At 45.5% G+C, this 25,625-nt stretch overlaps 1 protein-coding gene across 1 annotated transcript in view; it reads left to right on the top strand.

Moving 5' to 3' along the window:
• SOGA1 (suppressor of glucose, autophagy associated 1) overlaps positions 1-25,625 on the top strand; it is a 67,680-nt gene that overhangs the window by 25,683 nt on the left and 16,372 nt on the right. The window contains exons 3-10 of the mRNA XM_023534448.1: positions 7,812-7,886; positions 9,768-9,830; positions 10,517-11,698; positions 13,674-13,814; positions 16,021-16,146; positions 17,168-17,398; positions 22,900-23,004; positions 23,982-24,149. Coding sequence (XP_023390216.1) covers positions 7,812-7,886; positions 9,768-9,830; positions 10,517-11,698; positions 13,674-13,814; positions 16,021-16,146; positions 17,168-17,398; positions 22,900-23,004; positions 23,982-24,149 — 2,091 coding nt within the window. The remainder of the gene's footprint in view (positions 1-7,811; positions 7,887-9,767; positions 9,831-10,516; positions 11,699-13,673; positions 13,815-16,020; positions 16,147-17,167; positions 17,399-22,899; positions 23,005-23,981; positions 24,150-25,625) is intronic.

The following is a 25,625-nucleotide window of genomic DNA, read 5'->3' as shown; positions in this document are numbered from 1 at the left end:
TGGTGCCTAGCCCTGTGTGCTTTAGTTTCCTCATCTATAAAATGGGATAATAATGCCTTAAGCCATTGTGAGGACAAGCTGGAATAACTTGTGTGTACATGCTTTAGAGACTGCCGGGCACAACCACTCAATATAAAGTCAGTGCTAGGGCCAATGTATTAACAGAGATTTCAGGACACTGGTCACTTCCTGAATATGACCCCCAGACACCAGCCTCTCTGTCTTTGATCATTCCAGTCCCTCCACCGGGCATGTCCTTTCTTCTTCCTGCATGTTATGTTAGGTGAACAGCATGTAAGGCACCCAACAGCGTTCTGGACACATTATCTCAATTTTCATAAAGGCTCAATGAGGTGTGATCATACCCATTTTATGGATAAGAAAATAGCCCCTGAAGGGGGAGGATGTCCTCAAGGTTTTGCAGGGCCAAGTGGGCTCTGTAGAACGCCAGTTGGAAACCATCAGCTTAGGTGATCCCTAGAGACTGGAATTCTGTAGATTCCAGGGGTGTATGTTCCAGACAGCCCCGCGGTGGCTTCTGGCCCCAGAGGCATAGCTGGGCCTCAGCTGTCTGGCTGCTCATGGGGTATGCTAGGATTGTACATCATTCTGGGACATACTCTTTTACCTTCCCCGAGGGCAGGCATACCAGCGTTCTAGAACTGAGACACCACAGTCCTGAGCCAGCGTAGTCCTTCAGCTGCCCTTCCCTCTGGGCATGTTTGTGTGATGTACCAACAGCTTCATAGTATGAGGACATAGGGTGTTTGCTGCTGTGGAACTGTGCCCTTTCCCAGGGAGCCTCTCTCAGGCAGCCTCCTGTCCCCCAAGGCCTGACCTATAACACAGGGCATCATCACACATCTTGTTGCTGCCACCCTTGGTAGTGAAAAGAGGAGACGATTTCAGAAAGCACTTGGAGGTCGGCCTGTTCCTATTGTAAAGGAGAGAAAACTGAGACCTAGAGAGGGACGGCTTGCCTGAGTTCACCCAGCCCGTCCTTGGCAGAGAAGCGGCTGAGACCCTGAAGCCACTTCCCACTTTAAGTCTCAGTTTCTTCATCTGTGATGTCAGGATAATAACAGTACACATCATACAAGGTCGCTTATGATCATTAATAACACTGGGTGACCATCAGACACTATGGAGAAGTTAGAAAGAATGAGGTAGTATGGCACTTCCTGAAAAAGCGAAACAGAGAATAACCAAATAAGCCAGCAATTCCACTTCTGGGAAAATACCCAAAAGAATCGAAAGCAGGGACTCAAACGTATATGTGTACCCCGGTGTTCACAGCAGCATTATTGATATAAGCAACCTAAATGTCTATTGGTGGGTGAACAAAAATGTAGTATGTGCACACAGTGGACTATTGGTAAGCCTTAAGAAAGAAGGAAATTCTGACAGGCTACAACGTGGATGAAGCTTGAAGGCATGATGGTAAGTATAATAAGCCAGACACAAAAGGACAAATATTACATGATTCCACTTACATGAGATACTTAGGGTAGTCAAAGTCATAGAGGCAGAAAGTAGAATCGTGGTCACGAGGGACTGGAAGGAGGAACAATTGAGGAATTAGCGTTTTCGTAACTTTAGTAGAGTTTCAGTTTGGAATAATGAAAAAGTTCTGGAGCTGAACGGTTGTGATGGATGACAACATATGAATGTACTTAATGCCACTGAAGTGTATACTTGAAAATGGCTAAAAGTGGTAAATTTTATTATGTTTATTTTACAATAATAAAAAAAAAAGAATAAGGTAAATATATACAGTTGGCCCCCGAAGAACATGAGTTTGAATTGCAAGGGTCCATTTATACATGGATTTTTTCCAATAGTACCATAAATGTATTTTCTCTTCCTATGATTTTCTTAATAACATTTTCTTTTCTTTAGCTTACTTTATTGTAAGAATACAGTATAACATACAAAATATGTGCTAATCAACTGCGTTATCAGTAAGGCTACTGGTCAACAGTAGGCTATTAGTAGTTAAGTCTTTTGTGGAGTCAAAAGTTATATGCAAATTTTTGACTGCAGAGTGGGGGCTGTGTGTAACCCCCATGTTGTTCAAAAGTCAGCTGTATGTACTGACATGCAAAGATCTTTTTTTTTCTTTTGGTGCCAAAATCCGGGATCGGACCAATGCAAAGATATTTAAGGTACATAGTTAAGCAGGAAAAGTAAGTTATAGAACTATACATACTGTGCAATCCATTAATTATTTTGAAAAGCCATACAGGACAAACTGGTTTTGAAGCATGTATGTATATATGCAAATGCATAGCAAAAGTCTGGAGGAAAATCCACTAAACTGAGGAGTTAAAAATAGTGGGAGTGGAGTTGGGAATGACTTTTGTTTTTATACTATTAATGCCATATTTTGGTTTATTTGTTTTTTAATAATAACATATTTGGGTATTATTAGTGAAATTTTAAATGCAGTCAAGCATGTAAAGAGCCCTTTGCAGTGCCTGGCACACAGTAGGTCTTCATGAAACACTAGTTCACTACTCCTTTGAAGGCAATGTCAGCAAGGCTGGTCTAGCCCTCCCTGATGTGCTCCTTGGTATCTCAAGTTCTGGGCAAGGAGACGTGGCTCTGTGTTTACTTGCTGCTTGCCCTCTCCCTACTCCCTTTCCTTCCTGACACGGTTTCTATGGAGACAAGGGTCCCTTAGTAATTCTTCTGCCAGAGCATCAAGATCTGCCTTTGCCATCCTGACAGGTTGCTGTGACGATGCTGTCACCCGGCTGAGAACAGGAGCCCCTGGCCTGAGCTGATGTGGTTGCCATGGAGATTGCTCTTTGCTAGAGAGGGTGACCATCCCTAGCCATGCTCTCTGGTAGCACTGTTGCCCAGCTGGGCTGCAGCTCAAGAATTGTAACACAAGCCTCCCCCTTATCAGTATCATTCCCCCTTCATGTATTTTAAGCAGAAAGCCAATATCAGTATTGACATGATTTATTATAATGTAGCTGCTGTGTCTGAGTGTTTGCTCTGTACCAGGCACCACACCAAGCATTTTGTGTAAGTCCTCATGTGTAACAACAGCTTCCTTATGTACATAGTCCTGTCATTCCCATTTCATAGGTGGTAATCTTCTTGGTAATTTTTTTAATTGCGATATAATCTACATACCATAAAATTCATCATTTAAAAGTATACAGTTCAATGGTTTTTAATATATTCATAATGTTGTGCAATTCCAGAACATTTCCATTGCCCCCTAAAGAACCCCTGTACCTGTTAGCTGTTAGTCATTCTCCCTTCTCTCCAGACCCTGGCAACCACTAATCCACTTTCTGTCTATATAGATTTGCCTGTTCTGGAAATTTCACACAAATGGAATCATGCAATAGGTGAATTTCTATGACTGGCTTCTTTCATTTAGCCTAATGTTTTTAAGGTCTATTCGTTTGAAGCATGTATCAATACTTCATTCTTTTTATGGCCAAATAATAACCGTTATATGGATATAGCACATTTTGTCTGTCCACTTATCAGTTGATAGACATTTCTCTTGTTTCTACTTTTTTGGCTATGAATAATGTTACTGTGAATATTTGTGTACAAGTTTTTGTGTGAATATATGTTTTCAGTTTTCTTGGGTATATATCAAGGAGTAGACTTGCTGTATATAGGTAGGACTGGGGAAAGAGAAAGATAGATAGGATTCGAAGCCAGAACTCTACCTCCCAAAGCCACACTGACTCCTATGGTGATGCCCTTGCCCTCCGTTCCCCATCCAGGGGGCCTTTCTAGGGCCCTGCTGTGTTCTCAGAACTTCTGAAGAGGCTGCTCACTTCGTCAAGTACCTCCTTCTCTGGCACAGGCTTCTTGTGCTGATTCCCACTCTGTTGGGGTAGGAAGAGCGCTGACCATGGCCTCAGGTCACCTGGGTTCAATTCTCGGTTCTCCTGGTGTTGTCATCTAATGCAACCTAGCTAGCCATGGTCTATGTGGTGTGTGGCAAATGCAAACTTGGAGTCTCTTGGGCCTGAGTTTGACTTCTGACTTTGCCACTTATTTGCAAATAACTGTAACATTGAGCAAATCATAGAACTGCTCCAGTGCTCAGTTTATTCATTTATAAAATGGGAATATTAATTCCTGCTTCTGAGAGGTGTTTGTGAGAATTAAGGGAGACAAGCAGGTAAAGTGCTTAGCAGAGAATAGGGCTTGGTAACTACTGATTATCATTATCCTTACCCTCCCAACCATTACGAGAGCTGTGGGTCTGGAGAAGCTTTTACCTTTGTTAAACCAATACATATCTGCTGCCTCTGGCAAGGAGCTTTCCATGTCAAGCTGTCAGCCCCACCCTTGGAAGGAGCAGTTACATTGCAAATGAACACCTACAGTTGGCAACGTCTATCCCTGTGCCTTTTGATTTGGGGCTCATGCCTAAACCACTCTGTTTCCTCCCCCAAAATGGTCTCCTCCAGCCAGAAGCCACACAGCCTCTCTGTCTAGCAGTTTCAACCACTCTGGAGGAAGAATGCCTCAGTCTTTGAGAGGCACCCCCACCCCATGTCCCTTCTAGAGTAAATTTCGCAAATACAGCACAGTCTGTGTTTCAGTGAGACCTTTCCAAACATCCCCTCAAAGTTTGGTGAAAATCTACCCAGCTGCTTTGGCAGAAGATTCATTTTATTCCTTGAAGGTTGGTCTTTGTTCCCGGGCAGCATGGAAGTGTGGAATGTGTTAGAGGGCAGGGGACCCCTTCAGAGCTGTACTCAGGCAGCCTCTCTGTGCAGGCTGAGGGGCAAGGACAGGCTCCACTAGTCCCCTGGAGAAAGACAAGGGAGGACAGAGCTCATGCTTCTACTGGGAGCCGTTAGACCAAGAATGCTTCGAGGCACCACCCTGAATGCTCGAAGGCGGCCTTGTAAGTTGCTGGTGGGTGGGGAAGTCCCTGCTACATGCCATGCCAAAGCGTGTGCCCTCGGGGTCCAGCAGTTGGAACTGGCATTCCTGTTGGTGCCCAGGCACTGCCCTGCCCTGTCCCACCCTCCCAAGGCCCAGAGCCAGAACATCTGCTCCTGGGGGCTCCACAAAGAGGCTCTGATAGACCTTGGCCCCTTGAGGGGCACCACAGCCCCCAGGCCGCCTGGCCAGCTCCTGCCCTGCAGAGTGGAGAAAGGTCTATGCTTTGTGAGTCTGCCTTGTTTTCCCTCCAGAGCCGAAGGGCAGTGTGGGAGCCCACATGGCTTAGACGAGGTGGGGGAAGGGGCAGTTCCAACCCTAAAAGGCTGGAACCACTCTGGTCCTGAAAAGGTTTGCTGCTTCGGCCCCTCTTCTCGGCCCACTGCCTTCCCTTTCTGGTGAGATTCAAGCCATTCATAGCTCACCGTCTGCCTGTTGAAAGGTGTTCCGTGACTTTTCTTGGGGCGAGTACATTTTAAAAATATTTTACTGTGACCTTTCTCCCTCCACCTAACAAGTAAACTGTGCTCAGTAGAGAAAGACTAGAAAATGCAAGTATGTAAACCATAAGGAGAAAAAATGCACCTGTAATCCAATATTCAGAGGGAATTACTCTGAGTAATTATCAAATTACCGTTTGAGCGAGGGATATATGTATTTTTGGTACAGTTTTTCTATTTATACACATACGCATATTGAAATGTATATGTATATGTGCATTATTTAATCAAAAAAGTAATGTAAGCTCAGTGAAGCAAAACACTCATTACGAAAGTACATACAAAGGCATGCCTGGCATAGCTCTGTGGATGTATACATCAGCCTCTGATGGCATTGGTTGCCTCAGGCAAGAGAACTGGTGAGGAGTTCACTGTATTCCTTTTGTACTCTTTGAAGTTTGAATCATGTGAGTGTGTTATTCAAAAAAATAATAGAAATAATAACCATACATAAAAGAAAAGAACGCCTCCCCTCACCACCTCCCTCAAATCTACTCCTGACTCAGCCTAACCCATGATTACAGTGTGGTTTGTATGTTTCCGGGCCTTTCTTTCTGCTCATACACCGCATATTTCTCTCTTTGTATTTTTAAAAATAAAAATGGGATTATATTATATACACAGTTTCTGTCACATACAAAAGAATGTAGCATGAACACAGACCGTTTTTTATAATGCTGGATGTTTGGGGTTTTCTTTTGCCTAAGGTGCTTATTATATAAATCAAAGATCACAGAGTCAAGTAAGCATAGGAAGACAAGAAAGTCTAAAAGAGCACCATCTATTTCAGTATTTTAAACACAGAACCAAAGGTCTAGAAGGAGCTCCAGCTGACCATCAGCTGTGGTCACCCTCAGGTTGGAAGGAGAATAAGTGGGGTGTAAATAGGGGACAGGGGAACTTCTCTTTGTCAGCATGGTATAGATTTACAGTGAGAATGTATTTTTGTATATTAATTTTTTTAAATATTGTGTAATAAAAAATTTTTAAGAAAAAAATTGCTGGAGGAATATGTCCTCCCTCCAAAAAAAAAAAAAAATTAAGGAAGAAAAGTGCAAGTTCCCTGTATTCTCATTGTTTTTTTTTGTATTCTCGTCGTTAACAGGCTCGTGTATGTATATCCTTCAGCTGTCTCCCCCTCATGCCCATGTGTGCATGTGCAAACACACACACATCTTATTTTTATAAAAATGGTAACATGCTTTCCTTTTAAAAAATAACAGCTTTATTGAGGTGTAATTTACATACCATAAAGTTTGCCTTTTCTAAAGTATACAGTTCAGTGGTTTTTAGAATATTCAGAGTCGTACAACCATCACCACTCTCTAATTCCAGCACATTTTCATCACCCCAAAAAAGAAACTCGAACCCATCATAGTCACTCTGCGTTCCCCTGCTGGCAGCCACTCATCAACCTACTTTCTGCTTTTGTGGATTGGCCTATTCCAGACATTTCGTGTCAGTGGAATCGTCTATGTGGCCTTTTGTGACTGGCTTCTTTCACTTAGCATAATGTTTCCAAGGTACATGTATGTCGTAGTATGTGTCAGTACTTCATGCCTTTCTGTGGCTGAATGATATTCCCTCATGTGGATATGCCACATTTTGTTTATTCATTCAGCAGTTGGTGGACAATTATTTGGTTTGTAGGTTTTGCTTTGCAGGTTTCTTCTTTTTCTTACAAAGTGTCTCAGAGACTTTACCATGGCGGTGAATCTCACGCTCCCTCTGTCCTTTTTAATGGCTTTAGGCTTTATACTATCTCATTCCTTTATACGTGATGGCCGGGACCTTTCAGTGCCTTTGGAGACCCCTGGATCCACTTCCTGTCACCCCACTTCCTCCAGGGAGTCTGCAGTGCTTGAAGAGGCTATCGTCATCTAGTCTATGGCTCAGTTTTATAGATGATAAAGTGGAATTTCAGGGAGAGGAAGGGTTTCACTCAGGATCATAAACTCAGTGTTGTGGGGTTCTTAGAGTTCAGCTTCATGGCCCCTCCCACTCAGCTTGTTGATAAGCCAGCTCAGATCTGCAACCCAGAGCCCTCACCTCAACCACTCCATGTGGGGATCTCCCTCTGTTCACCCTCTAACTGGACTCCATTTGTGAGAGGGGATCTTTGTGGGGGGACTTGTTTTGTGCCCCACACCCTATATCCTACTCTTTCCTCCTCTATTTTGAAAGATCCCAGGTCAGCCTTTCTCAAATTCTAGCTCCCTGCCCTTGGTACCCAGCAACTGAAATATCAGCTTCTGCCTCCTGCCTCATTTGCATTTCAAAATGTCTCTTTAGGATTTGATTGTGCTTTAAGATATACTTAAGAGCCCACCTGGAGTTCATCTTCCTGACTTTGTGGTTCCTACCTGGGCTGCACAGTAGAATCACCTGGGAAGCTATTTAAAAATACTGATGCCTGCGATCTACCCTGGACCAATTATATCAGAATCTGCAGAGGTGGGACCTTGGGCATTGGTATTTTTATTTTGAGTTCCCTAGGTAATTCTGATGTGTACCCAGATTGAGAACTATGGGGCTACCTCTACTGTGGCCCTCGTCAAAGAAGGCACATTTTCTCCATCCAAGTCTTTGGAACTAGATCTAGACCTGTGTCAAGAACAGGTCCCAGGTCAGCTATGGATTTGCTGTGAGACCTCTTTCTCGCCTTCAGTAAAGGAGCAAGGGGGGTGGGGAGACTTGGATTAGATCAGTGGTTCTCCCCTTCAGGGATATGGGATGTGAGAGGTGGGGGGGTGAGGAGGGCATGTATTCAGACCACACCGGAGCATTCTAAAAAAAATACCTGCCCAACTTGAAAAGTCGGAAGCAACCTAAGTGTGGTTTTGTACACTACTAACATGAATCGCCCCTCTCGTGGGAAGAAGTGTTCAGTGGAATCATGCATCTAATTGAATGACTTTTTTAAACATTGAGAAACTTCAGTAATGGTTATCGTAACCTTTCCTCAAATTCCCCTCTGTAGGGCTTGTGCCATTTTGCATTCTTGCCAGAGATATACATACGAGTGTTCCTGTTTCTCTATAGCTTCAGTAGAATATGTTGTGAGATGTTTGGAGTTTTGCCAAACTGATAGGTGAGAAATGGTATCTCAGTGTAGCTTTAATTTGCATTTCTCTATCATGAACAGGGTTAAGCATTTTCCTATGGTTAGGAGCCATTAACCTTTCTTTTCCTGTGAACTGTTTTTCATATCTCTACCCCATTTTTCTATAGGTTAGTTGGCTTTTTTATTCTGTATTTTTGCAAAGCTCTTTACATATTTAAGATATTAACCCTTTGTCAGTGTTACAAATTGCACATATTTTTCCCAGTTTGTCATTTATAGCTTTACTTTTCTTAAGGTGTACTTTTTCCATGTAGAATTTGCTTATCTGATCAATTGTATCAGCTTTCTGGATTTTCGAACCATGGTTATTGTTATAGTCTTATTTTGCTTTACTCTGCAGGCAAACTTTTACAATTTAAATTGTGGTCACTCATCATTTCCAACCCTCCTGTGTAATTATGATTTGTTGCATCAATAGTTATTCATTCTGAATTAAAGTCCCCACTAAATGCCAGTTCCATGACAACAGGATTTCCCCTGAGACAGAGATTTGCATGCAGAGGCTATTGGAAGAGACCCCTTGGGAATAACGCCATCAGGGAGCAAGGGAGAAGTTGAGGTGTGGAGCTGTCACACCAGTGGCTCAGCTGATCCCATGGGGTGCTCAGGAGCTGGGATGGCCCTTTAGAGTTGTCACAAGTTGAGGCAGGAGAGCATGGATCAGTCTTTGGATGTAGGCTGCCCTCAGCTAATGGGCATCGCTTGGAGGGGGACTCAGCTTCAAGGTCTTAGCTGGGGAATAAGTGTCCCTGTCCTAAAGGGGGGATCTGAGCAAAGCTCCATAGCATTTTCCCCAAGTACCCTCTCTGTCTTGATTCTTACTGTGTTCTTTGCACCTAACTGTGCCTGGCACATCATAGGCACTCAGGAATTTTTTGGTGAATGAATGAAAGATAAGAATGGAAACCTAGATTTCTGGGCTTGGCCTAGGCCAGCTGGATCACAGTGTGGAGCTGGGAGAGAGGGGAGGCACCCTGAACAGGTGTGTTCAGAATCATCTCAAGTGCTTCTGGCCTGTCCCCCATTGTCAGCCCCCTGGGTGGTCTTGAGGGCCCTTCTGGCTCAACAGTTGGTGCTGGTTAAGGTCTGGACATGGCTGGGTGGGCTGGGGAGAGGGGGTCCTCAGTGGATCCTTAGGCTCTGTGACTGCTCTTTGGAGGCACATCACCCTCATGAGCTTTCAGTTCTGATGTTTTTTAATCTCCCTCCAGCATTCCTTGAAGAAAAGAGGAACTCGCTCCCTGGGGAAGACAGACAAGAAGCCTTCAATGCAGGTACTTCCTGGCAGCCCCCACAACCCCCAGTGTAGCCTCACTTCCAGATTTTAGTCTTAAAGCTCAAAGCCTAACTCCATGTGGCCTGGGGGGGGGTCCCCAGAGGTGTCTACCCCTCCCCAGCTTCTACCCCATCCTCCCTTTGTTCATTTTCTTAGCTTCGTTGCCCACTTCACTTCCTAAAACTATACCCTGAGCCCATGGTTGTCACACACTAGAGAGATAAAATGCTATATGTAGCACAGGCCAGGCATAGAATACAATTAGTTTCTAGTAGTCCTGGCTTGTCAAGGTGCCAGATACTTTTCATACATTATCTCACTTGATCCTCTCCATGACTCTGTGAGGGAAGGAGTATTACTGCCCCATTTTACAGATGAGGAAACTATAGTAGTAATGATAGTAGTGGTAGTAGAAGCAATAGTCACCTTGGCAGAACATTGCCTACTCCAGGAAGCCCTCCTGGACTCCTCAAGGGATGTGTGGTGCTCCATCCTTGCTGCTGTATTGTCTCCCCCTCTGCTTCCCTTCTGGATCGCCAGCTCCTTGAGGGTCAGGGCTGTGTCTGCTTTATTCCTGTGTCCCCAGGATATAGGTAGTGCTCCCTGAAGTGCTGTGGCTGGTATTGAGCCTCCCAACACTAACCTTCCTTGTTCTTGTCTGTCCCTGTGCCCATCTGGCCCCAGGAGGACAGTGCAGACCTGAAGTGCCAGCTGCACTTTGCAAAGGAGGAGTCGGCCCTCATGTGCAAGAAGCTTACTAAGCTCGCCAAGGAGAACGACAGCATGAAGGAGGAGCTGCTCAAGTACCGCTCCCTCTACGGCGATCTGGACAGCGCCCTGTCGGCGGAGGAGCTGGCGGATGCACCGCACTCGCGGGAGACCGAGCTGAAGGTGCATCTGAAGCTGGTGGAGGAGGAGGCCAACCTGCTGAGCCGCCGCATCGTGGAGCTGGAGGTGGAGAACCGGGGCCTGCGGGCTGAGATGGACGACATGAAGGATCATGGGGGCGGTGGCGGGGGCCCAGAGGCACGCCTGGCCTTCTCGGCGCTGGGTGGCAGTGAGTGCGGGGAGAGCTTGGCGGAGCTGCGGCGACACCTGCAGTTCGTGGAGGAGGAGGCAGAGCTCCTGCGGCGCTCCTCAGCGGAACTGGAGGATCAGAACAAGCTGCTGCTGAGCGAGCTAGCCAAGTACCGCTCAGAGCATGAGCTGGATGTGACGCTGTCGGAGGATAGCTGCTCCGTGCTCAGCGAGCCCTCGCAGGAGGAGCTGGCGGCTGCCAAACTGCAGATCGGCGAGCTCAGCGGCAAGGTCAAGAAGCTCCAGTACGAGAACCGCGTGCTTCTGTCCAACCTCCAGCGTTGTGATCTTGCCTCCTGCCAGAGCACGCGGCCCATGCTGGAGACAGATGCCGAGGCGGGGGACTCTGCCCAGTGCGTGCCTGCTGCCCTCGGCGAGACCCATGGTCCCCATGCCACCCGGCTCTGCAGAGCCAGGGAGGCCGAGGTGCTGCCTGGGCTGAGGGAGCAGGCTGCCCTGGTCAGCAAGGCCATCGACGTCCTGGTGGCCGATGCCAACGGCTTCTCAGCTGGCCTCCGCCTATATCTGGACAACGAGTGTGCCGACTTTCGGCTGCATGAGGCCCCCGACAACAGCGAGGGCCCCACGGACACCAAGCTCATCCATGCTATCCTGGTGCGGCTGAGCATGCTCCAGCAGGAGCTCAACGCCTTCACGCGCAAGGCAGACGCGGTCCTCGGGAGCTCTGCCAAGGAGCCCCCGGAGCCCTTCTCATCACTGCCCCCCTTGGGCTCCCAGGGGCCCTCCAAGGAGATTCTTCTAGCCAAAGACCTTGGCTCAGATTTCCAGGTAAGATTTCCCTGTCACAGACCTTGTTACTTTTTTTTTTCTTTGATAGAAACTTTACTGATATTACACAAAGCACAGGTGGAGAGCTTAGACTTTCCCCAAGGCAAACGGATTCGTGTAATCTTCACCCAGAACAAAAACTGGAGCGCGACCAGTACCCCAGAAGCCCCTCCTCATGCCCCCTTCTAGCCACAATGCCCACTTCCAAGGGTAACCTCTTGATTCAGTTTGGTCTGTCTATAAACTTTGTATAAATACAGTACACCCTGTACCAGGCTTCCTTCACCTACCATTACGTTTGTTGTCACATGTGACAATAGTTTGTTCATTCTCATTCCCAGATCTCATTGAATGAATATGCCACAATTCACTTACTCATTTACTATTGATAGATACAGGGGCTGATTTTTGCCATATCTTTTTGATGAGGCCCTATCTTTTTGCCATATTGCCCTTCCTTCTATTTTTGTTTCTTTCACAGTTTTGTATTTTAAAAGTATTTTTTTTTTTAAAAAAAGGACTTTCATTCAGGTCCTATGCAAAGGCAAGAAACTTGGCTTTCTAAAGGTAATGAACTTCCAGCCTTGATGTCTATAAAATACTACTTAAAAAAAATTAAAACAGCAAATGTATCTGTCCCCCCCCCGCCCCCAAAAAAGCATTATTGCCAAAGTAATCTATAAACCTTCAAAGAGTTTCAGAACTGCCTGAGGTAAAAGCCTCCTCCGCACTGCTTCTCACTCCCTACAGGTACAACTTGTAATAGACCAGAGCAGTGCTGGCCGTTGCAGTGGCCACTAGCCAAGTGTGGCTACTTAAATTTAAATTAATAAAAATCACATACAATTGAAAATTCAGTTCCTCGGTCACAGTAGTCACATTTCAAGTGCTCAGTAGCCGTATGTGTCAAACGGTGCAGATCTAGACTATTTCATCATCACAGCATGTCCTTTTAGATCTTTCTCTAATATATTCTCATATATTTGTTTCTTCACCCAAATTGTCTTATGTTATACCTACTGTTGCCATACAACTTATTTTTCCCATGTCATATATATTTATTTGTTCATTTACTTATGATGCTGGATTTATTGTTCATATACTTTTCGTGCTCAGTGCTGGAGGTGCCACAGTAAGAACAAACAGACATGAGTCCTGTCCCCCAGCCCATATCATATAGTGGGGAAGAGAGATGTTAGTCAAAATATACCAATGAACGTGAAATTACACACTGAAATGAGGGCTCTCAAGGAACTCTCCTTGGTTCTATGAACAAGGAACTTGACCTAGACCCTGGATCAGGGGAGGCCTCTGATCTGAACTGAGATCAGAAGGATGGATTACTAGGGGAAGAATGTCCTAAGCAGAGGGACGGCCTGTACGAAGGCCATCATGGCCGGAAGGAACGTCGCGTGTCCAGGAACTAAGAGAAGGAGTGAAGCTGGACTGCAGAGAGCATCAGGAAGGCCCTCAGCGGGAGAGGGCTTTCCATGTCTATACAGAGATTTAGCTCTTTCTTTTTCACAACTACACAATGTGGTTGTGCCACTGTTTCTTTAACCAGTGCCCTGTCGATCTGGCTTGATCTTGCTTTTTTAAGCAAGCAGACTGTCCCATGTTAGGTCACCGTCTTGGTTCCTGTTGAGGTATAAATGAGCTGGGGCTGCACATGTGGCAGGACAGTAGAGGCTGGCTCAGAGGTTTGTGTACAAGACAGACATTCACAGAATCAGTGTTTTCACTTACCACTTACCTAGTTATTCATCTTTTGAACAAACATTCATCGAGTGGTTGCAGTGCCCTCACCAGGGCTGGGTCTGGGCTACAGAAGTGAGTCCACATGGGTCCCAGCCCTCAGATATGTGATCAGAGCCTTTATAGAACTCGGAGGCCTGGGATGGGGCTGTTTCTGGCACCCATCAGGCCCCTCCCCATGGTTACCTTTGGTCTTTTCTGCCTGTGCCTCTGGGTACAGCCACCTGACTTCAGGGACCTGCCGGAATGGGAGCCCAGGATACGAGAGGCCTTCCGTACTGGTGACTTGGATTCCAAGCCTGACCCCAGCCGGAGCTTCAGGCCTTACCGAGCTGAAGACAATGATTCCTACGCCTCTGAGGTGGGCCTAGGCCTAAGTAAGCAGGGGGGTGGGTAGGAGGACAGTGGCTGGGACTTCCCCAAAGCAGAGTGATCCATGGGGAATCTTAGCTGGTGATGATATGGGTTTTGAGTATTGCATTTGGCTTCAAGCTTCCTGGAAGCCAGGACAAAAAGGAAAACAAGGAAATCTAAGCTGTTTTCCTGGCTCGATAAAAGGATGCTTATAAACTGTTTTGAAAAAATTGATTTTTTTCCTATATTAAATTTCACTGGGAATTCAATAATTTATATCATTTAATGGAGCCATTAATTTATATAGCAGGAAGGCAGCAGGATGACTGGGTTTAAATCATGGGTTCTCTATATACTGGCTATAAGTCACTTTACCTCTCTTTACCTCTCAGTTTTTCACCTTTAAAATAAAAGTGATCTCTCATAGGGTTGTCGAAAGGATTAAATACATGAAAAGCCTTAGTTTGTGCCTGGTCCATGTTGGATGAGGATGAAGAGAATGATGACACATCACTGGGCCTCAGAGGACCCACCAGTATGGCTGTGTGGCCTTAGGCACATTCTCACTCTAACTGCAGCTTCTCCATCTGTAACTTGGGAGGATTGGAGTCAGTGGTGGCTGTGGAATTGTTAGGATTCTCTGGTCCTCGAGGAATTCTGGGTAGTTCTGAGCCCCTCCCAGGCCTACTGAGCCTCCCCGTGGCACTGCATAATGAACCTGAAGCAGGAAAAAGGCTCCTATGGACTAGTTGGGGCTCCCTGAGATTTCTGAATCATGGAGAGCCCTGAGTGTGCCCCAGCCTGAGCACCCTTTTCTTTTGAGCATCTCTAGGAAGGCAACTTTGTGGTCCCAGGCAGGCTGGTCTCCTACTGTGCAGGGGGAGTAACTCCTGTAAAGCTAATGGATCACACTCTCTGCGTGGTCTTAGTTTCCTAGCAGCCCAAGCAAAAGCGGGGAAAACTACGAGATACATAGTTCTAATTTTCTGAGAAAAGGAAATAGGCCAGCTCACCTGCAGAGAAAATAATTTCCTGTATGCATTCAATTATCGTTTCATTCAACCACTCTTTATTGAGCAGTTACAGTTTTCTAGGCACCATGTCAGGTACTGAGTTCAAGGAGAACACCAGAGATGGCAGATCTAACCCTGCAAAACGGGCATATAAGATACATCTCAAGTCAGAGTACCTTCCCCTGCCAAATTTCCACATTATTGGCCAGATAATAAATGGTTTTGTTTCATTTTTTCCCTCATAGAGGGACATCTTGCCATGCCTGGGAAAGTTTTATGTTAAGAGTTAGAGTTGACATTTCCTTTTTTATCTTTCGGGTTAACATGACAGCATCAAAATTTCTATCTGTTCCTAGAAATACTTTAAAACTTTTTAAATTGAAGTATAACATACATACAGAAAAGCACTTGTAAGTAAGTGTACAGCTCAGATAATTTTCACAAATAGTACACTCCTGTGTAATCAGCAAGCAGATGAATAAACTAGCGCCATCCTGACTTCTAACACAGTAGATTAGTTTTGCCTATTTAGCTACAGATAGCTTTTAACACAATTTCCCTTGAAAAATAGAGTTTTGTTGTCTTTTTCTTAAGATTTTATTACGTAGTCATTAAACAACAAATAACTTCAACAAAATCCCTAAGCAGCATTGCATAAAGATATGAAGAAGAAAGTCAAGATCACAAGATTATCACATAATTCACATTTAGTATGTGTGTATCTATGACCTTCACATTTTTCCATTGAGATATGTACATATTTTAAACTTTTTATTGAAGTATAACATACATACAATAAAGGACACTGTCCTTAAGTGTATGGTTGAATGGATTTTTACATATGTGTAGACCCATTAAACATATAGACCTCCATCATTATTATCTAAGTTGTTTATAAATTTTTGCAATTATAAACAATGAGGCAATGAACATCTCTGAGAATCAAATTTAATTTCCACAGTATATTATTTTCTTCAGATAAATTTCAAAGAGAGAAATTATCAAATTAAAATTATAATAGCTAGGTTTGATGTGCACTGTTTTATTTAATCATCGTCACAACCCGCTGCGGTAGGGACAGCCATTGTGCCTGATATGTATTTGAAGGACACCTTGGGCCTGACTTCTGCTTCCCCTACCACTCTCGTCCTTTGACCATAGCTTCTATCCTCTTTATCTGTGCCCCTCATCCCTACCCAGATCAAGGAGCTGCAGCTGGTGCTGGCTGAGGCCCATGACAGCCTCCGGGGCTTGCAAGAACAGCTGTCCCAGGAGCGGCAGCTACGGAAGGAAGAGGCCGACAGCTTCAACCAGAAAATGGTCCAGGTGCGTGGTGCCCAGTGCCCTCCCTATACCTACTCTTCCCTGAACAGAGGTCCAGGGATCTTCAGACGGCAAGAGCGGCAGGAGAAACCCGAGTCTTCCTGCCCTGTGCTGCACTTGTGGTTGTGAGGTGTTACTGCTCATGAGATTATGCATTATTGTGCTAGGCAGGCAGGGGGAATCCTGAGCTTGTCGTTGACTGCCTGTGTGACTTCTGGCCAATCCCATTTCCTCTCTGGGCCTCAATTTCCCATCTATGAAATACTACCTCCACCAGAGCTGAAAAACATGTAGCCAAAAGGCCATAGGTCTGCCTGGTAATCAAGCTGGTAGTCTCGCTAATAGGAAGTATTTTTTAAGCCCTTTCTGTATGTCAGGCCTGTGCACCATACTTTCCACACGTTATGTCTGTCCTTTAATCCTCATATCTTTCCCTATGAGATGTCCCCATTTTACAGATGGGGAAATTGATGCCCAGAGAGCTGTAGTGCTTTGCCCAGAGTTGCACATCCAGTCGAGGTGGGGCTGGGATTCTAATTCAGGTCTGGCTCCTTCTTGACCATGACACAGCATTGCTTCCTAGAGTACTACATGTTCTCAGCCTTCCTCACTCCCAGCATGCCCTTTGCTCTCTCGTGGGTCACCCCTCCCTGCCTTCACTGCTCGCCCTCCCAGGTTCCTCATTAAATGTGAGAAGTTCATGTGAATCATTGGCACCCAGTACATGCTTATTATATGATGTCATGGTTTCTAATAATCAGGCAGAACTGGGTTCAAATCCCAGCTGTCTTCACTGATTCAGTAACTATGCTGCTGCTTTTATGAGTTTCTGTTCCCTGGAGTAGCAGAGGGCAGTGTTTATCTCAACAGAATGAGCTGCTTGTGGTGGAATCCCTGGCAGGGATCACCAACAAGCACCATCCAGATTTTCCTCTCTGCCCTTGTCGGAAGCCTGGAATGGGGTGCGGTGGGGTGGTGCACGGAAAGACAGCTGGGGTTGCTCACGCTCCTGTCCGCCTCGTAGCTGAAGGAAGACCAGCAGAGGGCGCTCCTGAGGCGGGAGTTTGAGCTGCAGAGTCTTAGCCTCCAGCGAAGGCTGGAGCAGAAATTCTGGAGCCAGGAGAAGAACATGATGGTGCAGGAATCCCAGCAGTTCAAGCACAACTTCCTGCTGTTATTCATGAAGCTGAGGTGGTTCCTCAAGCGTTGGCGGCAGGGCAAGGTTTTGCCCAATGAGGGCGATGACTTCCTTGAGGTATGGTTCCCTGGGACTGGGGCGGGGATTGGGGGGGTGAGGGGATGGGGAGTTGCATTAGCGGGGACCAGGGGGACACCCAGTTGGCATCAGCACAGCCCTAAGGCTCACATATAAGCCATCAGCCTGCAGCTTTCCATCTCTGCATTCATTCACTTATGCAGCATCTGTTTGTGAGAACCAGGTCCTTTTTGGGCACTATGGCTCCTGCTGGGGATACCATGGTAAAGAAGACAGACTCGGTCCTGGCCTCACCAGGGGAAGTCTCTCTGGGGGCTGGTAGGTCTTTAACGCCTCTCTAATACTTGCACGTTTCCCTTTTCACAAACATGAGCGTCTTCAGCAGGCAACAGTATCTAGGTGAACTTAATGATCTAGTTTTGTTACTGTTTTATATTCAAATATACTATATATTAATGTTTTTTACTCTTTTAAGGTATAACTTACATAAAATACACACATCTTAAGTGTACATACACTTGATGAAGTTTATAGTGTACATTTGTATACCCACCTAGATCACAATAGAACATATTTCCAGTGCCCCAGAAGGCTCCCTCGTGCCCCAGTCAAGGTGGCCACTCCAGCAGTCAGTAGTATTCTGATTTCTTACACGATCAATTAATTTTGCCTGTTCTAGAAGTTCACATAAGTGCATGTAGTCTTTTGTGTCTGCCTTCTTTTGCTCAATATAATTTTTGAGATTCATCTGTTTTGCATGTAGTAGTTCATTCTTTTTTATTGCATTTTTGTTGTTTATTTTTGATTTATGAATATACCTATTTCATTTTTAATGTTACCTTTGATATATAGCAGTAAGTATTGGCTTTCCATTCTTAGTAATAATATCAACTTCCTTTTTTAGATATATTTATTTAACTAGAAAGAGTAGGTTAACATAAAAACATTAATGATAGTACAGGTAGTATTTGTCTGTGGCAGGAAACGTGAGGAGTGGAGCTTTGGGAATGTATGAAGCCTGGGAGAGCTCACATGACTCATTCGTCCCTCAGCCTATACAGGACCCATTGTTCCTCAAAGCCCCTGCCTCCTGTCATCATCAGTGTGTTAACATTGCTAGAAGGGGGCATATAAGGATGTTATACCTTAGTCACACCCACCTGAGTTGGTACCACTCACCTTGGCCTTTTGAGTATAGATACTTCTGGTCTAGCCCATGTTTGACCTCCTTTGGCTTAAGCTACTCTTTTCAGAGCCAGTGGGGCCCCGTGGTACTTCCCAAGTCCTCATGTATCCCTGTTAGGGGACACCCAGAGTAGTCCCAATGCCCCAGAAGAAGGGGATGATGGTTAGACCTGACTTGTAGCAAGGGTTCCCACCCTTACCCCCAAAGGGGCTCATAGTTCTCCCAGGCACCTACCTCCTCCCAAAGGGCCTCTTGAGAGAGTCACTGACCATCATCAAATGGACCTGTTTCCTGCTGCCCTCACCCTAGAGTATCTGACACAGAGATACCCCTATGAAAATCAGCTCGAAAGCCTGGCACGGCCGCCCACTGAGCATCACCCTTTATGACATCTGGGCCTCCTATTTGAAGTCACTGTCTGCTTTCTCTTCCATGGCATTTGAAAATTTAGGGCCTTCTCTCCTGTTTGGAAGTTCAACACAGGCCTCTGGATGAAGCCTAGTTGTTTTATTTTTTTTAATGAATTTTTAAATTTTTATTTTTTTAATTGTAGTAAAATATACATAACAGAAATGTTACCATTTTAACTATTTTGAAGTATATAATTCAGTGACATTAAGTACATTCACATTGTTGTGTAACTGTCACACTATCTACCTCCAGAACTTTTTCATGTTGCGGAACTGAAGCTCTGTACCCATTAAACACTAACTCCCCATTCCCCCCTCCCCCCACCCCTGGCAAACACCATTGTACTTTCCATTCCTATGATTTTGTCTACTCTAAGTACCACATATGAGTGGAATCATACAGTATTTGTCCTTTTGTGACTAACTTATTTCAGTTAGCATAATGTATTCAGGGTTCATCCATGTTGTAGCATATTGCAGAATATCCTTCCTTTTTAAGGATCCTATTCCATGGTATGGATAAACCATACTATTTTTTCAGCTTTAGTGAGTTGTAATTGACATGCAGGAGTTGTATATATTTAAGGTGTAAACTTGGCGTTTTGATATATGTATACATTGTGAAATGATCACTTCCATCTAGGTAATTAACATATCCATCACCTCACATAGTTACCACTTTCTTTCCTCCCTTCCTTCCTTCCTTCCTTCCTTCTTTCCTTCCTTCCTTCCTTCCTTCCTTCCTTCCTTCCTTCCTTCCTTCCTTCCTTCTTTCTTTCCTCCTTCTTGTGGTGAGAACACTTAAGATCTACTCTTAGCAAATTTCAAGTGTACAATACAATACCATTAACTGCGGTCACCATGTTGGACATTAGAGCTCCAGAACTTATTCATCCTGCACAACCGAAACTGTGTACCCTTTGACCAACATCTCCCCATTTCCCCCTTCCCTCTGCCCTTGGCAACCACTGTTCTACTCACTGCTTGTAAGAGTTCAGCTTTTTTAAGATTCCACATTTGAGTGTGATCTTGTAGTTTTTGTCTTTGTCTGGCTTATTTCACTCAGCACGATATCCTTCGGGTCCATCCATGCTGTTAAAAATGGCAGAATGGAGTGAATAATATTCCATTGTGTGTATATACCATATTTTCTTTATTCATTCATTCATCAACAGACACTTACACTGTTTCCATATCTTGGCTACTGTGGATATTGCTTCAATGAATGTGATGGAGTACAGATATCTCTTTGAGATCCAGATTTCATTTCTTCTGTATATACACCCAGAAGTGGGATTGTTGGATCATGCTAGTTCTACTGTTTTTTACATTTTGGGGGAAACCACGATACTGTTGTCTGTAGCTAAAGTCCAGTTTTGGCTGCTAGGGAAGATACTTCCCCATACCCTCCAAAGTGAATTGCCTACAGGCCACATAGCCTATATTTTAAGTTAGTTTTTCTCAGGCAAACTTGCCAAATTTAGTGAAAATCTTTCCAGCCATTTTCATGTATTGAAGTAACAGAAGTAACAGAAATAACAAAGAAGTAACTTACTTTACAAAAACGTGTAAGCATAGAAAATGAAATATAGATGCCTATAATTAATAGAAATATACATATTTACTGAAAGAGACATAAGATATAAACATAACCACATATATGTACAATACACATATGTATATAATATGACAAAAGCATATGTGTATGTAATACATATAAATACATATTAAATACATATAACTATGTAAATAATAAACTTGATATACTTTCATAGTTTTGAAGAATATACATATCCACACATACAAAATTAAAGCTATGTATGTGGATGATAACCCTCAGATGTTGGGTATTCATAGTGTTCTAGACACGGTATTAAATGCTTTAAGTGGATTATTGCATTTCACTTTTACAAATACCCTCTGATATGGAGACAATTATTATCCCCATTCTACTACAGATAAAGATCTTCGATTCTTTGTCCTCAATTCTGAAAGAGGAGCTCTGAGAACTATGTTTCTCTGTGTCTAACTCAGTTGAAAAAAGTTGGCCCGACATTCATTTGGCAGCAAAACCTTTATTTATTCCATTTCGTGTTAATATTCATATGTTTTCAGGAGAAATATTGGTGTCCTTGAGCACAGGATGTTAAGCCAGACTTTGTCGAGGCTGTTATATGATACATAGTGTAGGTACCATATTATCTTTCTTAATCCTGATTAATTCTGAATTCCAAACACACCTGGCCCCAAGGATTTCAGAGAAGAATCGTGCACCTGTGTATATAGATAGTCAGACAGCTGTATGTTTAGATACACATGACCAGGAACAGAATCAGGGTGTTTATTCACACAGGTCTTGCTCCCTCCACGTACTTCCCAGCCTCAGTGCCTGCCTGAACCTGAAAAACCTTATTCGTTTGGTTCCTTGGATGCTTTTTTGGTTTTTCTTCTACTTTACTGGTTGTTCCTTCTCAGTCCCTTTGGCCAAACCTTCCATTTCTCCCTCACCTGATTTCTGGAGGTCAGAGTCACCAAGGCTCAGACCTCAGGGCTTTACCTGCACTTACTCCCTTGGGGAGCTCATTCGGGCTCATGGCTTAAATACCCTCACCTACACATTCCGAATATACCTAGAATCTACAGAATCTGACCCAGCCACACTGCCCCCTACAATCTGAGCTGCCATCCCGTCACCGTAGCCTAACTGGTCTCCCCACCTCTGCCCTTGCACCCTTCCCCCAAGCATCTTGTATTTAAACAGGAGGTACCAGGCAGCATGTACACAGTGTGGATGGTACCCCTAGAGTTGTGCGATATGGGGCTCTGTTGCTGCCCTATTATGAATCTCAACATAGCAGCTAGAGGGACGTTATGAAACTGAAAGTCAGGCCAGTGTCCCTCCTCGGCTCACAGCCCTCCCCTGGCTCCCATTTCATCCATAGTAGAAGCCAAATCCCTTATAATGGCCTGGTCAACCAGCCTTGTTCCTCATACTTCTTTTCCTCAAACAGACACGTTCCCACCTCAGGGCTTTTGCATTTGGCTGTCCTTTTCCTGGAATTCTAAACCTGCTGTTATGACCATGGCTTATTCTCTTACCTCCTTCAGAACTTTGCCCAAATATCACCTTCTCTCTCAGACCTTCCTTGACCACCCACGTGCAGCACCTCCTCGCTCCTTTTCCTGCTCTCTTTTTCTCCGTAGCACCTATTATTATGTGACATTCCATATACTTATTGACATTTCATACATTCCACATACTTGTTTATTTTTTTGCTTTTGGAATGGAAGCTAAAGGGGGTTAGGGTTTTTTGTCTGTCTTACTCACTGATGTATCCCCAGCTCTGAACACGGGGCCTGGCGCACAGTAGGTGTTCAATAAATATTTGTTGAGTGAATGATGAATGTAGGCCCAAGTCAGAAGATGGCTTCCTTCTGCTTCATTCCCATCCTGAACTCGTACCTGGGTCTCCTTGGCTGGCCTGGGACCCGTACCCAGATTCCATCAGCGACAAACCTGCCTCCCAGAAAATTTTCCTTTGTCTATCTAAACCTTCGGTTCCTTTCGAATAATGATGGGAGCGCCTGTGGCCCTTTTATTCCAGTCACAGTGCCTGCCTTGACTTGGACAAACAACATGGTCATTTCTGAGTAGCTCTCAGGGACGTCTCATGGTCCTTGGGGCAGAGGAGATGGTGGGAGGAGAGAAGGGCCTGACTCTCCAATTGTGCTCCTCAGCCCAGATGGTGCCCAGGGGTCAAAGTTAAAAAGTGGGAAATCAATGCCAAGCTGGGTGCCTTTGGTCCATTCTGCACGATAAACCCCATTCTTTCTTCCTGCCTGGCTGTGTAGTCACCCTGGCCTGAATCCCCTACCCCTGAGGGTCAGACCCCCAGGCACGATGCCCTCCCATGCCCTGTTGAGTGTGATTTTTTAAAAAATAGGTAAATAGCATGAAGGAGCTGTACCTGCTAATGGAGGAAGAGGAATTAAATGCCCAGCATTCTGATAACAAGACCTGCTCGGGGGACAGCTGGACCCAAAACACGGTTTGTTCTCTGTCTATTCCCTGTCCTGTCCATTTGTTCCTTTATCTATTTAGTGATCAATTCCTGCCACCTTCTCTGACCCATCTTACACTGGGTACTGGAGCTGCATAGAGTTATTGCCTGGTCACTGGCCCCAGGTGATCAGTGCTGTGGGGTACATAAGTCATCCCAAGGCAGTGACAGAGGGCCAAATGATAGACTGTGGGGTCATAGGCAAGAGAGCAGTTAGTTCTGTTTGGAGTGCAGTAGACAGTATCACAGAGAAGCTGTCATAGGTGGTGGGTTTTGAAGGATGAATAGGAGTTTGCCTGATAGAGAAAGGGGGAAAAGCCATTCTGGACCAAGAGAACTATGTGTGCAGAGGTATGGCAAGGATTGGCTGCAGCTTGGGATGTACATAGTCAGGGTAAAGACATCAGGCAAGGGTCATTAAGAGGTGTCTGGGGTCAGGAACCCTCAAATCAAGCCATGGGAGAGAGAAAGCAGTGGGACCAGGCTCCTGGGGGCATGAACAATGAGCTTGGATACAGGTGGGAAACAGATCATGGGCCAAGGAGAGAAGATGGGGACCCATTCAAGCAGTCAGGGAGGCTCCATGGTTTGGACTCCTTATCTGGCCCACAGTGGGTCAGAGGCAGGTCCTGAGCCAGGATAAGGATTCAGGGCCTAGACGCTTCAGGGCCTTGAAGAAGTCAGGGCCCAGCCTAGATTTAGGCCGAGTAATTACTGCTGTAACTAAAGGGATTTTTGTTTCTGTGAGGCTAGGACAAATTTGGCCTAGGAGGTGGCCAGGGCTGAGATGACTCAGCTCAGAAAACTCAGGGCTGAGACTTCATGTGAGATGACCCAGAGAAGTTGTGGGACCTGCCCGAGGCCTGGTAGAGTCCTAGGCTGGACTCTGGGTGAATGCCACCAGCCCAGGCTCCCCTCCCTGCCCCTCTGAAAACTCTTGACCCAGGCCTTGCCCCCATCTGCAGCCCAACGAGTACATCAAGACATTGGCTGACATGAAGGTGACACTGAAGGAGCTGTGCTGGCTGCTTCGCAATGAGCACCGTGGTCTGACTGAGCTTCAGCAGCAGTTTGCCAAAGCCAAGGCCACCTGGGAGACAGAGCGGGCAGAGCTCAAGAGCCATACTGCCCAGGTGAGTCTCCTACCTGTCAGAGACATCTCCCCTCTCTCAGCCAAGCCCTCAGCTGTTGGATTTGGGAGCAGGATGTCCAAACTATTCTCTTATAAGCATAGGAACTCTCATCACCTCACCTTGTGACCCAGAGAAGGTGAGAGACTTTCCTAGAGTCACACAGCAAGAGTACCAGATACAGTGGGGACCAGGAGTCTTGGAGCTAGGGAAGGAAAGTGAGCAATTGATAAAAGGGCATGGAAGCTTCAGAGGCACCTCTGTTGCGCCATGTGTTAACAACTCAGGCCAGAATGCTTAAATGCCTATCTGTACCTGGTGATGTCCTTCACACACATGCCCAGACTCCAGCTGCCTACTGTCCTCATTCTCTTCCTCCTTGTAAGGATCCCCTTCACCCGCTGCTACCTGGCTCTGTTTTGTTCCCTCCACTCAAACTGAGTAACTTCTCTCCCTACAACCCAGCATGACCGAAGGAGCCTTAACCAGGAGCTCTGGGGATTTGGTCTCTTTTGTGTACCTGGAGGCAAGTTGCTGCCCCATTCTGGTCTTTTCAGTGAAAGTGTGGGCTTCTTCCCACACAGGGAGAATGCCTGACTACCCTCATCCCCTGCCACAACCCTGCAGGGTCTAGCTTCCTCCTGCCTGCCACTACTGCAGGCTGCCTTCCTGAGCGTCATGAGCCCCTTGGAGGTGGGTACACTCATTACCTCTGCTGGACAAGTAACAAAACAGGCATAGAGGAGTTAAGTTTCTTTCCCAAGGTCAGCCAGCTAGTAAGTGGCAGACCTGACCCTCACTCCCCAAACCTTTTTCCCTCCTGTCTCCCCATGACCATGATCTCACCTTCTTCCCGGTGCCACCATTCTCTCCTAACCCTCCCTGCAGCTCCTGCCTCATCTGCACGTTCTCTCACTGGGAACCTGAATGGCCCCATGAGGGTTAAGATCCCAGACTTAAGATCACAGCCTGTGAGATGTGGGGTACATTGATTCTAGAGGCTGCATGTTTACCTCCTGCAGTTTGGGACTGAGAAAGCCATTATGCTGGAGTGATTCCTGAACACATTCATTACCTGACTGTGAATATGTCCCCCACTAACCGTAAACCTATACTGCTGGTAAGAGTTAGTACAGTATCATGAGAAGCAATAAACTAGGGACCTCTGCCATTTCGTAGCTGTGTGACCTGGGATAAATACCCTACCTCTTTGAACCTCTTCTTCCTGTGTAAAATATTGAAAATGGCAGTTGTCTTGCCAAGTTTGCATGAGGAGACTGAGACAGTGCCTGAAAAGCCCTTAGCCTTGATTGGGAGGAGGGGTTACTTCTGAGTGGGCAAGTCAGCGAAGGCTTCTGTGAGCGGAGCCCTCTTCCCCTGCCCCCTGGAGAGCAGGAGGGCAGAGAGGAGGGGCTTCCTGGTGCTAGCGCCGTTTGCTTTTCCTTCTGCAGATAGAGCTGAAGGCTGGAAAGAGCACTG

The sequence above is a fragment of the Pteropus vampyrus genome, unplaced genomic scaffold (genome assembly GCF_000151845.1).
Source record: "Pteropus vampyrus isolate Shadow unplaced genomic scaffold, Pvam_2.0 Scaffold125, whole genome shotgun sequence".
Classification (NCBI taxonomy): Eukaryota; Metazoa; Chordata; class Mammalia; order Chiroptera; family Pteropodidae; genus Pteropus; species Pteropus vampyrus.
The sequence above is the reverse complement of the archived record's forward strand: the minus strand, read 5'-3'. Positions and strand labels throughout refer to the sequence as shown.